This window comes from Strongylocentrotus purpuratus, unplaced genomic scaffold (genome assembly GCF_000002235.5).
Source record: "Strongylocentrotus purpuratus isolate Spur 01 unplaced genomic scaffold, Spur_5.0 spur5_contig_815, whole genome shotgun sequence".
NCBI lineage: Eukaryota > Metazoa > Echinodermata > Echinoidea > Camarodonta > Strongylocentrotidae > Strongylocentrotus > Strongylocentrotus purpuratus.
Window position 1 is genome coordinate 248,367 of NW_022145519.1, and position 14,535 is coordinate 262,901.

The 14,535-nt window shown below is 39.0% G+C and overlaps 1 protein-coding gene across 1 annotated transcript in view; it reads left to right on the top strand.

Annotated features, from left to right (window-relative positions):
- The first annotated feature begins 1,607 nt into the window (after positions 1–1,607).
- The window catches only part of LOC105436718 (integrator complex subunit 1-like), a 52,422-nt gene continuing 39,494 nt past the window's right edge, over positions 1,608–14,535 (top strand). Inside the window, exons 1-15 of the mRNA XM_030978793.1 lie at positions 1,608–1,744; positions 3,013–3,255; positions 4,339–4,535; positions 5,352–5,489; positions 5,781–5,943; positions 6,459–6,567; positions 7,215–7,398; positions 8,205–8,350; positions 9,120–9,261; positions 10,335–10,517; positions 10,839–10,947; positions 11,627–11,753; positions 12,375–12,452; positions 13,468–13,625; positions 14,347–14,443. Coding sequence (XP_030834653.1) covers positions 1,699–1,744; positions 3,013–3,255; positions 4,339–4,535; positions 5,352–5,489; positions 5,781–5,943; positions 6,459–6,567; positions 7,215–7,398; positions 8,205–8,350; positions 9,120–9,261; positions 10,335–10,517; positions 10,839–10,947; positions 11,627–11,753; positions 12,375–12,452; positions 13,468–13,625; positions 14,347–14,443 — 2,120 coding nt within the window. The 5' untranslated portion in view covers positions 1,608–1,698. The remainder of the gene's footprint in view (positions 1,745–3,012; positions 3,256–4,338; positions 4,536–5,351; positions 5,490–5,780; positions 5,944–6,458; positions 6,568–7,214; positions 7,399–8,204; positions 8,351–9,119; positions 9,262–10,334; positions 10,518–10,838; positions 10,948–11,626; positions 11,754–12,374; positions 12,453–13,467; positions 13,626–14,346; positions 14,444–14,535) is intronic.

Here is a 14,535-nt window from a genome sequence, read left to right on the forward strand (position 1 = left end):
TTTTCATTTTAGTAGTGACCATGTTCCCTCATTCTTTAAAAAAAAATTATAATAAATTGGATTCTTGAGGTATTTTCTGTACACTATTCATTTTTCTTCATTTTCTTAATCAAATCTTTGTCAATCCATGGTTTGTTAACAGGTTTCATTTTAATAAAGACGTGTATATACATACTTTCATGTTTCAAATTAATAGAAACCATTTTATTTAGTGAGCTTGCAGTCTAGTAAATGGACAAATCTTGTCGACACGATAATGCATGTAGTCCCACGTACCCATGATGTGACTGGCCAAAATAAATCTTATTTAAAAAAGCATTTGGGGGAAGAAAGAAAAATGTGGAAAAAATAATAACAAGGGCAAACAAATAATAATAATAATAATCGAGAAGAAAAAAAATACCCTCGGTATTGGTGTAATTTGTGTAATTGGCGACGTAGAGTCCTCAAGAGGGCGACGTGCATTGATTAAAAATATATTCATTTCACCAGCTGGTGAATATAACACTGGAAAGTGACCGGCCAGGAAAATATAATAATTACGATCCTCGAATCGATATCACGTGACGAGCTCTGGACCAATCACATCACGGTATCTGTCAAAGCTATCTAATATATATATATATATAGGCCTGAGCACCCCCGGTGAAAAAAATCGTTCCCAGGGGCCTGTTGAGTATTGTAGGAACGCATATGCTTTCAATATTTTAATTTGTACCGAATTCATGACCCCATACCAAAACTTTGTATTACCTTTAATGATCCATAATGGATTACAAACATTATGTTAGGGAGGGGAAATTATAACAACGCCTAAGAATTGGTATAAATGAAAGAGAAAGGGATGTTGTAGGCCTATGTCCAATTTAATCATGTAGGTCTGACGGTAAGATAGTTATCAAGTTACCTGTAGTTACCTGTAGTTACCTGTCTTCACGGGCTCTATGCCCACACATAGGAGCATCACTATCCTGGCTGTGTAGTAAAAGCTGTGTTTTTGATTCTCAACATTTCAAACACCACTGTACAAAACTCAACTAATTTCACTCAAAATCGGTACTTTAGTGACAATTGATGAAACCTAAATAGCAGTAAAATACATTTTTTTTAAATTTACTGATGATAAAAATAATAATTTAAAAATTCAAATTGTAAGTCTAGTGTCAAACTTTGCGTACAGCTGCATCGACATGATTGTGTACAGTCTATGCAATATTGTGTGGTGTGTGTATTTGTGTTGGGTCTAAAAAACTACCCGCTCACAGCAAGCATGCAGTGTTAAAGGTCAGTACGCATTGGCATTGACTCTCTATGCTTTGCTGGAGTGATAATGCCCACCTTCCTTCATTCAAAATCCACTGCATGTGATATCGTGTCATAATTTGCAGATATCAATCCTATCAAATGCATGACTAGACAATAAAATAGATAACTCGGTTCGCTCGCTCACTAAAATTGCTATGAATCCATTGTACATTCATTTGCATTAATAGCACCACCGTCATCCCCTTTCCCTCATCAGGGACTCCCAAACCTAATTTCTCACGCCGCACCCTAGATTGGTACGGTCGATGCCGCCGCAATTTTCTTCTCTCCGATTATGTATTTGAAGATACCATCAGTAGCTAGCGATATGTAGGATTTTTTTTTATAAAAGTCGGCGTTTTAATTGTCAATTTTTAAGTGATCTTTCAGGTAATGGATAGAGGGAAGCCGCCTCCAAAGAAGCCACCGATTCGGCGAGGTAAGCAGAATTTCAAATAATCCTGTAGATCGTCCACTTAAAGAGCTATTATTGGCAAGTTTTCTGTAGGATTTTGGCCAAGGGCGAGATTTGAGAACAGCATGAACGTGAACAGTGCATTTTATCTGAATTCACTGAAGCATAACCAAAGGCCAGCGCTAGGGCAGCGCGCGTGGCGCTTAGCCAGGCCAGGCCAGGCGCAGGCCACGCCATAGCCAACGACATTTCAAGGCGAGTCCAACCTTATAAAGTGATAGTTGGTTTTAGTAAAAGCAGAATAATGAGAGAAACAAATTAGTGAATGTTGTGTTCTAAAATCCTTCCCATAGAGATTGCACGCATCCCTATCAATTTTGTATCATCATGCAGTCTAGAAATGTGCATTGCGTGATCATGCAAAATTGGTCAAAGTTTTTATGAACAAATCGAGATTCATACCTTTAATTTATTTGTTGTGATAATGAAGGTGAGACTCAATAAATGAGGTGTCAAATGAAAGAGCAGATTAATCTCCATATTTCCAACGGGGCGTCCACTCAGAATTTTAAAAATATTGTTGTCAAAACAGCCATTGTATTTTTAATTTTGTAGAGGTCTATGAAATGTTTTTTGCATCCTAGCTCCGAAATTTGCCATTTTTTAGAACCGACAGATCGATCAGTTTGAAGGAATCGATCCATGCGCTTATTTTTTTGCTAGCCACAAGTTATATCAGTTTGAAAATACCCTTTCCCCCATTTTTTGGATCAGCTAAGTAGGGAGGCGAACGGACACAGACATGACATAAGACAACAGAGGTGGAGCTTGCGATCGCGCTCGAGTAGCGCATGCAGCTAAGCAACACGCGTACGCTTGCATAATGCGCAATGCAGATGTTTTGCTAAATTTAGCAAAACAAAATAACTCTGCGTGTACGTCTTTTTCGTCGATTTTAGGGGGCTGTATCTTTTGATAGAAACATTGGTGAGTCTTGAAATTCGAAATGTATAATTCGGAGTAGACTAAATGTTTTTTTCAATTATCCAACCATAATGATGGTGAAAAAACGATCCCAAAGGGAAAATTTTGAAAATTGTTCAGACACCCTATTGAAAAGCGAAAGCTATGCATTTTTAAAGTTGCGTCAGTGAAACACTTTGTATTAGCCTTTCTTTAAGGGCCATCCTCACCATCTGTATCTTGTATGATTTGTATGTTTTTATTTTTGTGGTTGAACAAAATGGCTGTGGGGAAAAAAGAAATTATAAATCTTCTTCATCATGAATCAGGTCTGCCGTTACCAGACAAGATCATCCCGCTAGGGAGTAAAGGGCGTCCTGACCAGGATCCAAAGCCTACCCCATCACTCTACTCTGACCGCAAGAGGGAGGCCAGCGCACCCCTGCCAAGCCATGTGATACCGCCCAAGACCAAGCTGGTGGGGTTGACGCCCCTCGGTAGGGCCGCTCCCGAGATCAGCAGATCTTCAAGCAGTGCCGTCCTCCACAAACCAGGCATCAAGACCATTGAAGGTGAGTGATGGGACAGCAGTCGGTCGGTCTCTCTGCGGTACCATTAGTGGAACTGCCAGCTCTCTTGAGTTTGCTTACAAACTGACTTTGACGGAACCTGGGGGGTGTTTCATAAAGCTGTTCGTAAAGTTACGTGTGACTTAACGAACGACTTGTATATGAAAAGCCAAGTGGGATGCTCAATCATTATTAAATACATCAACTAAAGTTGAACTGTGCAGATGTAGATTAACATTCTTATGATAACAAACATTTTTAATGCAAAGTATATTTTTTGCCATGATTTAATTGAGGTTATTGAAAAAATGAGAAAAACCGTTGGGCATCCTATATGGCACTTCATATACAAGTCGTTCGTAAAGTCATGTGTAACTTTACGAACAGCTTTATGAAACACCCCCCAGGTTCAAAATTGAGTCACATCTTTTTGAATGGTTATTGTAAAAGTCAGTCCTCAGACAAAAAAATAATAATATCTACATGTTAATGGCACACACCTGTAAAAGAACCCAGTTACACACACATACATGTCTATATTCTAGCTTCAAGACAGAGTTTTCATGTAAGATGCATCACCATTTCTACCTTTTGCTGGACTTTGGGTTGAATAACAATTTTATGGTACAGAAAAACTCATTGCCCACTTGGGTCGAAAAGTGTGATGAGAGACCAGAGAGCGTTCAGTCGTGGATCAGGCGAGGCGGTCAGGGTAATATTGTATGATGCACAGTATGTGCACATGTTGTAACTTAGATAAGACGTGACAGTCATAAAGTGAAGTCCAATCTCGTAACGATGATATTCTTATTGGGTAAATACCTGAATTTCCCATGAGAACCCCCAATTACATTCTTTCATCCATTCTGTACCACAAATTGAACAAAATTGTCATAAATGATCAGCTAGGAGTTTCACTAAAAATATAGCTTTGTTGAATTAAGTGTAAAAGCAAAATCTTCCATGAAAATGATCTTCACCATAAAGATACACATTTCTGTTTGAAAAAGAAAAATGAAAGTCATTCTTGGTCCAAACACAGTTTCAAACACCAATTAACCATGATGTGAACGTTCATGTTGACAGTGCCTCCAATCGAGCTGGTGGACCGAGTTCTGGCTGCAGACGAGGCTGAAGACGATGAAAGCATCGATAAGATCCTGTGTGGGGCCTTGAAGAGTCTGAAGACTGTCCGAGCCAAGCCGTCTCCTGCTCTCTACCTAGGGCTCATGTACCTCGCCAAAGTCAAACCAATGTTCTTTGAGTCGGAGAACGTGATCGAGGTAACGGAGGGGTGCTGAATTTTTTCACTTTATAACCAAGATAAATTGTTTGTTTTTTGCATTTATTTCACAAATTGGTTAACCCATTGACTATGGGAACTTGGTTGTTACTTATCCTGTTGGAAATGAAAGAATGAAGAAGTCATCCATTAAGTAATTTATTCTTGAAATGGTAATAGAGATGTGTCTTTATATCTGTTATTACTGCGTATTCTTGTTTAGACTTTATCCATGCATTAAGTATTTGTATGTATCATGTAATGAATAGCTTTGTTTGAACAGATATCTTTTAAATACCCTTTCTTGCTATCCACATCTCATATTGGTCTCATGATTTCTGTCTTTTGTGTACTATTTCATATCTTTAATGTTCCTACTTATGATTGAAATATGTATCTAAACATTATCTTTCTTTTCCCCCTTCCTCTCCTTCTTGTTCTCTCTCTTACTCTCTTTCCCTCCCTCTCCTCCCCTTCAACTCCTCTTTCCACTCTCCCTCCCTCTCCTTCCCTTCCACCCTCTCTCTCTGTTCCTCTCCGCTCTCTCCCTCTCTCTTATTCCCCCTTCCACTCTTCCTCCCTCTCCTCCCCTTCCACCCTCTCTCTGTCTCTCTCTCTCTCTTCCTCTTCGCTCTCTCCCTCTCTCCTACTCTCTCACCGCTCCCTCCCTCTTTCTCCCTCTCCGCTCTCTCTCCCTCCCTTGCCCTTATCTCCTTCCCTCTCTCTCTCTCCCTCCCCCCCCCCCCCCTCCCCTCTCTCTCCCTCCCTCCCTCTCTCCCTCCCTCTCCCTCTCTCTCTCTCTCTCTGTCTCTCTCAGACTACCTGCTCACTGCTAAAGAGAGACATTGGAATGAGCTTCAAGAGCAAGGGGAATGCCCTGGTGTCTGTAGTGGCCTGCAATCTACTGATGCATGCCTTTGTCTATGAGCACAACTGGCCTGATATTTTTGTGAAGGTAAGCCTCCATAGTTAGTATATTCACATTTGCTTGTAGTCTAGTGGAGCAAGTATGAAATAGAGATTGAAATGTGCTAACATATCTTGTTAGTGCACAACTTGAGAAAATCCCATGATTAAAAAATACTGATTATGTTGCAGACGGACGCATATTTTTGACTGCGTGGAGTCGATTTTTTTTTCTAGTTTCACACCATTTAAACAAGAAGAGCCCAAGGCAAGACTAAGAGTACTGATAATAATAAATTATATTTATATAGTGCTTACGTGATTGGATGTTTTGCCTAAGGTATACCTGGAGGATGCACATGGCGAGAGGGTATGGGTGGACCATCCTTACTGCAAGGAGTTTGTGACCAACATCCAGACCGCCTTTGGAACCAAGCTGGCCTCTCCTCATCTCCAGATGGCGACAGACCCACTCCGAGGAAGCTTGTCCGATGTTTCTGGCAGTAAGTGATACTCTGTTTATGCCGTACTCCCACTTTCGCTTTCGCTGTATTATTCCTTCCTTTATCTCACTTTTTCTTCACAGTTGTTTCTATTTCTTTCTCTCTCTCTTCTTCTCCGTGTTCTCTTTTCTTCTTTTTCTCTCTTCTTTTTCTTCTCTCTTCTTCTTCTTCTCTCTCATTCTTCTTCTTCTCTCTCATTCTTCTTCTTCTTCTCCTCCTCCTCCTCCTCCTCCTCCTCCTCCTCCTCTTCCTCCTCCTCCTCCTCCTCCTCCTCCTCCTCCTCCTCCTTCTTCGTCTTCTTTCCATTATATTTTGTTTTTATATTCTAGTAGAGCTATGCTATACAATGCCTCCAATGTTTTATGTTTTTCTTTATTTTCTTCATACTTCTTATCCTTTGGCACACAAAATGGCGGGAAAGCTTTTTGAGGTTGATTTTACACATCCTAACTGTACAAAAATAATTTAGGTGATTGGTAGATTGTAAACATGTTCATGATTTGTGCTATAACTAGGTGGAAGCCCCAGTCGTGAGGATGCGGAAGGCAGTCAGGCTTCTAGTACACCAACCCTAGGGTCTGAGGAAGGTGACCTGGGTTCAGAATCACAGGAAACGATGCCAAGGTAGGTCTTCCTGGAAACTATCACATCTGCAAAGCTGCCAAACCATTACGTTTTTCCTGTAATTATTCTGTTTTTTTCTCCCAATTACGGTAGTACGTTTTTTCTTCATGTAATCCTCTCTTTTTTTTTTAGATTAATTTTTTTTTGATTTTTTTTTTTTTGCACATCGACCAAATTTCCTAAAAATGTTAATCACTACTTCAATAGTAAACGAAAAAGTAAGAAAAAAAATGAAAGCATACATATTCTCAAAAAAAAACGAAACGCTGATAATACAAAAAAACAAAAAACAAACAAAACTACCTACTTGTAAATACACTAGAGGTCCTAATATAAGTTCTGAGGGAGGTTCTAAATTAGTATTATCTTTCAATTGCCGTTGGAATTAAACCTTTTCATTTTTTGGCCTGCAAATGGGACAAAGTACCCTTGAAACCATATAATAGGGAATTTTAGATTTGCGTGGACTGATACGTGTGACGTCCATTCAAGGCAGTGCATTAAAAGTACGTCGATCGTAGCACTCCACATTGTCTTCGTGCAAATATAAAAGTCCCAAATGATTCAAAATATAAAACATGCATTCATGTATTTTTAAAGTCATTTGAAGTACTCTGAAGAACAAACTGTTCATGCTGCCCTCACAGGTACAGTCTATTACGGGATGAGATAGAGAAGGACGTGGTGGACTTTGTGAAGGAGCAGCTGGTCAGGAGACAAGGCATGGACACACCCAGGAACCTCCTAAGGCTTCTCACATCGACATGCGGCTTCAGCGAGGTCAGGCTCATCACCGCCCAACGTCTTGAGATGTGGCTACAGAACCCCAAGGTATGAAAAATCCTCTGGTCCTTATTTCAAAAAACATTTATCGATAACGGGTTGCGATTATCAACATAAGGTACGGAAATTGTATTTGATTGGCTTGAGATTGGCAAATGTGCTATAAAATGATGGCACTTGTTACTGATAGCAAGTTTTATGAAACAATGCTGTGGCCATGCTGTGCTTTATAGAGTATTGAACTTTTGAGACTGATTTTGTATCGACATCTATACAGGGCATTGCATTTTGAATCTGGGGCCTGGCCATAAGAAGTAAATGCTCCTGTGATAACTGCCTCATCATTTGTTCCTTGCACTAAATGTCAATGACTTCCTACCTTGTACCCTCGACCAAACTTTTTTTATTACCTCGAACCCAAGAGCAACCAAATTCTAAACCTTTAACTTCGTAAACTGTGAGCCATTATAATGCCCTGTGAGATTCATATAAATTTAGATAAAAAGTTGCACTTTTGCTATAATTGTGTTTGTTTGTGATGATCATACATTGACATGTGGGTAAAATTTATGCAATGATGAAACTCACTCTGACACCCCTTCTGAAGGCCTTTCCCAATGTTGACAGAGTGAATCTGAGCATCCCTTGCAAGTCATTACTCAGACAACCCGGGCATGGTTTCATGAAACCGTCATAAGTACGAGTTCACCGACATCCCATCGAAACGCGTATTAAAGTGCATACTGGCATTTCGATAAGTTTGTCTGATTATTTTGTGAAACACTGTCCAGATTGATGTAATCGGCTCATGCTTTTATCTCTGTTTTTTTTCTTTTTCATCTTGCCTTGCACAGCTGACGAGGCCAGCCCAGGAGTTGCTTGTCTCGACCTGCGTGAACTGTTGCACCCACAGTCAGGAGGATGTAGAGGTCATAGGTCATCTCATCAAGATCAGACTTAAGACCAAGCCCCTTATCAATCACTACCTTATCAGCATGAAGTGAGTTCACTCTCTGTCTGTCATTAAACCCTTGGCAAATTCTGCCCAATATTTTTAGAAGTTGAACAATTAATTCCGACTGAGAATGGTTACGCTTTACTCCCAGAAACAGAAATAAAAAGTTGGTACCTGTGGAAGATATTTTATACCAAATTTATCAATATTGTAAGTCAAATTATTAATATTTAAAGTTCTTTTATGACAATTGCCCACTACCGTGTGGTACACAATGAGTCGATATTCAAGCAATTTTCACTTATAGTGTTGTTTTGACATCTGGCATGTGTTAAGTAAGGATCAAGAGTTTTTTTTTTGTTGGGGGGAGGGGGTCTTATGAAGACGAAGAAGTCAATGGTTATCTTGTCAAGATCAGACTTGCGGGGCTGAGACCCTTTTTCAACCCTTATCAGTATGAAGTGACTGCACTCCTTTTGTAAGATTAGTTATCATTAAAAAATTATACTAAAACAACTTTTTAGTGTTATCTGACATATGTGTTCTGTGTTAAAGTACAGATCTCACTACCAATTGTTTATCAAATATGATATTATGTTTGGTTTAGATGTATGTTATCTGTGTATACAATTTATATTTATATGTATTTGCTTATTTATGATACATTGTCAGAAAAATACTTATTGTACTTCATATCATTATTGTTATCAAAAAATTGTATGCTTATATGAATGCAGAAGAAAATCAAATCAAATCAAATCAAATCAAATTAGTTCATAGCAACACCATTCTTATCCCTGCTGCCTTTGTACAGAGAGCTGTTGAGCCAGCACAAGGAAAACCTGCCCACTGTCGTGAAGCATGTCATTTACAATGAGCTGTCCAATGCACGTAATCCGAACAACATGGCCCTTCTAGGAGCGTTGTTCCAGCACTCACCGGAACTAGCAGCCAAGGTATGAAACTGATAAGATACATTGTCCTGAGCTGCCAACCATTACGTTATGGAAAAGGAATCAAATCAAACTACTACACCAGAAAAACTTTCTCTAAATATGTATTGAGTGTTTGTGTATGGAATGAAATGATAATAATAATAATAATAATAATATTCAGTGTTTATATAGCGCTCAATAAATCAATCCAATGATGTGCCTAAGCGCTTTACAGATACATTATTACCCCGGTCATCGGATTCAGGCTTACCCGCACACAATGTATGCACATTTTCCACTCCCTGAGGAGCATTCTGTGCTTAGCTGCTATGATGAAACTCACTCTGACACCCCTTCTGAAGTCCTATCACAATGTTGATGAGTGAATCTGAGCACCAAAGTGTCTACTGCATAAAAGGCCATGAGGAAAGATTTTGTTTATGTAGAATTTGCATGTGTGACATACATAACCTTGTTCTGCATAACTCTTTCTCCAAGACATAATCTTTCTAAGCATATCAATACCTGTGAATGTTAGGTAATTGAAAACATATCAGAAAAAATCTTGGAACCAGCATGATTTGAACCTGCCATCTCCCTCTTGCCGGGTAGTGACTCTATGACCAGGCCATCACAAACAAACACCCCAGCCCCCCTGATTCATTCTGACTTATTAAATAATAATTAGTTAGCTATTAGGACAATACCTTTGATTGCTGATGTAAATGTTATAGGACGTATGCTCGCCCATTCTTGATACAGCATCAGTTGACACGTTACCTTTACTCTTCCGTTTTATATCATGGGCCGTTGTATTAATTATGTCCTTGCTTATATTTGAGCAGTTCCAAGGTCAGTTGCTGTTCCATACATTAACCAAACATGAAGTGAACATAGTTGAGCTGCAACAACTAAAAATGATAATGATGTCCGTAATTTAGGGACCAAAATAAATACCTTTGACTCGCCCATTTTATAATTTTTTCATTTAAAAATCAATTGTTTCAGACATAAGGATTGTAACACCTGTATTTTTATATTGCTTAAGATAAGAAACTCACAAATTCTTTGTCTGCTTCTTGTAAACCCTTCAGAATCTAGCAGCAGTGTTTCAAGACCTGTTGATGAACCGCGATGACTATCTCCGGGCGTTGAGGGCACTCTTCAGAGAGATCGTCAAAGCGCTGCGCTACGACGTCGACTTTGTCGCTTTCTGCCGCGGACTGATGACGGAAAAAACAGACAGGCAGTTCACAGAGCTTGAAAAAGCAATCAAGGTACTAACTGATGTGTAGTTTATCATTTTAAAGTTGAGTGCTTTTGGGATTATCTTCAATGAACATTTTATTATTCTGAGCACTTTTTGCATAATATGAAGGCAAAGAATGTCTATTCATAATATGATATTTCAGTCACAATGAAAGCAATGTATGTACTGAAATCTCATTTTACTAAGTCTTCTTTTTTACCTCATAATTATTTTAAAACTCTCTCTCTTTTCCTCTCTTATCTTCTTGCTTTCTCTCTCTCTTCTCCAATTCCTATCTTTTTTCTCTCATATTGTTTTCATTACTTCCTTAAACTTCATCTTCTCTTAGGATCGCATGTTTGCATCCCTGTGTGACCTGATCTGCCTGGCATCCCTACTGAGCGTCACACCTCAAATCAGAGAAATTGTTGCAGCCTACACCAGAGGAGAGAGAAAAGGTAACCAGTTATGGTATCTTCAAAAGGCAATCAGCTATGGTATCTTCAAAAGGAATACCTTCCTATCATGCAGTATAATTCCCTTCAGTTATTTCATTTGTATTTTCTTGTGCTACAGTGCCATGATGAAAGTCACTCTGACACCCCTTCTGAAGTCCTATCACAATGTTGATGAGTGAATCTGAGCATTTTTATTGCATGGGTACTAAAAAACAGATATTTACTCTGGATAAATGCCCGCGAGAAGCACTGGAGTAAATACACTATGTCAAGTCATGTTGATGCTTCATCAGAAGATTTGATGTTGTTTTTTCCGGAGGTTTGTAATTTTGAGGTCAGTTACAACAAAGGTTAATTTTTTCTTTGGTTCATAATGACTAAACTGAAATAGGGTGCCTCCTTTTTTAAATTTTAATAGGGTTCGTAATTCTGGAAGTGAAATAAAACCCTTTGTAATTTTCAGAGTCATGCACCTTCTGAATAATGGTTTATACTGTCAAGATAATCCATTATGATATTATTTTTGTTATTGCCAAACAAATCCGATAGGAATTTTCTTGATATTTGACCAATTTACTCTGGTTAGAATGCAGTTAGAGTTCTTATAGCCCACTGGAACAGCATGGTGCCTGTGAAACTTCCATCTTGAAATGATTTTCTTTTGTTTGTTTATTACCAGCGTCTGACATGGAGTCACTGCGCGCGTTCCAGGCTCAAGTCTCAATGACCCAAAGAGATTGTGTGTGGTGGATACACACCATCGCCATCAGCATGTTCACACTCACTCAGGGAGAACTCAATAAAGTGTAAGTCTTCTGCATTTAAAGCCCCACTGCACTACTTATAGCTACTTGCATCCTGTATATAGCAAACAATGCCTTATCGGAGCCTGTTGGTCCCCCATGATCCCCTTTTTCTTTTGTTAATTGAGTGCTGATTTGATGAGATAACCACCTGTCAGTCACCACGTGGGGTGGTCTAATCCCCCCTGGCCAAACTAGTACAGATAAGCTTTAATATGAAGCACTCACTGATGTCAGGTTTGATGTGAATTTGAACCAATTGGAACTTTAGTAAGGCAGGGCCCCTGTGTTATAGATTTGTCATTTACCTTACTGACTTAAACTTAAAGAGAAGGGTTAGGTTTCTTTTCATATGTTCCTAACATGCCATTTCTTTGCTATGATGAAACTCACTCTGACACCCCTTCTGAAGGCAAATCCCAATGCTGACAGAGTGAATCTGAGCTGATACCTAACTGTGTTTTATTTTAAAAGAAAGTTGGTGATGAGCTTTACTATATTGTTTGAAGGTTAATCAAAATCTCACTAACAAAATCTGTACCCCTGATATTTTCAGCTGATCAACTACAGCCTTTGTCAGTGATGTGACTTGACTTGACCTTCTGTTGTTGTTGTTTCTTTTAGTATCCAGAAGCTTGTGTTCCTAGACACTCATGAAGGCTACTGCAGTAAGGACAACTGGCCACAAGAGACGGACAGAGGGTAAGATCTTTACTTTGTTTTATTTGCCGACTATTTCTTTTTTCGACAAGCTCTCTCTAAAAAAAACGTCTTTAAGGGGGTCTAATTTTCTGTCTACCTATGGCTAGTTGCTTGATATCATTGTAAGTGTTCGGTTGGTGGACATCCCATAGAAATGTGTGCTGCATAACTAGTAGACGTTTCAATGGGATGTCCAAGAAAGAATTTAAACAGTTTCTTTAACTGGTCCCTTCTCCCTCTCTCTCTCTCTCTCTCTCTCTCTCTCTCTCTCTCTCTTTCTCTCTCTCTCTCTCTCTCTCTCTCTCTCTCTCTCTCTCTCTCTCTTTCTCTCTCTCTCTTTCTCTCTATCTTACTTTCTTTCTCTTACTTCCTCTCTCTTTCTCTTTCTCTCTGCCATTTTCTTCTGTTTTGTTGATAAATGTCAATTGTTTCTGTACTGACGATAAACATGGTAACATTTCAAATAGCAAATAAAAAACTAATCTACCAAACATTGATATTCATGATTATAAATGTATTCATTTAAATGTAGATAAGTCATGTGGTAATATATTTATAATAAGTTGTAACAGCAATTCTAACCAAAGGACGTAATTTAAAGGCCCACTGTACTACTTGTAGCTACTTGCACCCTCTATATAGAAAACAATGCCTAATCAGTGACTATTGGTCCCCCATGATCCTCTTTCTCTTATGTTAATTGAGAGCTGAGTTGATGAGATAACCACCTGTCAGTGACCACCCTTGGTGGTCTATTCCCTCTTAGCCAAACTAGTACAGATGGGCTTTAAGATTGAGTTATATATAAATAATAATATTGGATTCTTACATAGCGCACGTATCGACCTTGCAAGGTCCTCAAGGCGCTCCAACATTACCTGGCTCTGCTAGGCTGTCGATCTCGACGCTCACAGCATTTTAAAGAATTCCTTCCTACCGGTACCCATTTACCACCCGGGTGGAGAGTGGCAAATGTAGATCAATAATTGTATTTCTTTTGTCCCTCCATGTGCAGACTCTTGCTCTCCCTGCTTTCAGAAGTGCCAGTCCAAGAGGACACCCTGATGCGCCTGCTCATCATGGGGCTGGAGAGGACTATTCCACTCGCTGCGGGGGAGGCCTTGGACCTGGTAGATAAGCTGGTCAAGAGGGCTGCAGTGCTGCAATCGGAAGGTACTTCATTCTGTGTTGTTGTGATATCATTGGAAATACAGAAGAACAAAGAGAAAGTTTTTTTTTTATAATGAAATAAAGAAAGAGAGAAATTATTATCTTTCTCTCCTTGAAGCACACTTTCAATATTAGTTCATGGTTCATCACAAAATAATAATTTATAAACGATGACACAATAATTATTTTTAAATATAAACAATGAAAATCACCTAGCAATTAAAGGAAAGGTACATGTTTCGGAGTTGACGTAATCCATCTTAAGCCATAATTGCAACAAAATGATACCTCTCTATGAGGTGACTCAACCAAACACAAAAGAAAGAATTTAAAGATATCATTGATGTATTGGGTTGTTAAATGCCCCAACGTTGAGTTTCTTAAGTAGTTGAGGATATGGTACTTTCACTTGTGGACACTTGCCTTTGCTATTTGCTATGATGAAACTCACTCTGACACCCCTTCTGAAGGCCTTTCACAATGTTGACAGAGTGAATCTGAGCATATTTTTTTCTGTAAGAAATTAAACAGAAAAACCAACTGACATAAGGAGAATTTACCAGTAAATTTCTTGTCGACTTGCTGTCAAATATTCCTATATTTGAATTCCATAGCCCTTCAGTTTTCCACTTGCTTTAAAAATTGTTGACCTTGTCTTGTGACTTGCAAATTTCACATTAGCTCATGGATGTTCTCTGGTTGTCCATTTCTTTTCTCTTGTCAGACTTCCAGGTTTTAAAGATAGAGCGCACCACATTGATTGATGTCGTCTTGAATTCTTGTGTCTACCATCATCCAGAGAACATCACATTACCACAGGGGTAAGGCATGAGATATTTATTATTGCTGTCGTTCCGATGCAGGATCCTGCATGGAACGATCGGCGCCGATTTGGTACGCGCACTTTGCCTGA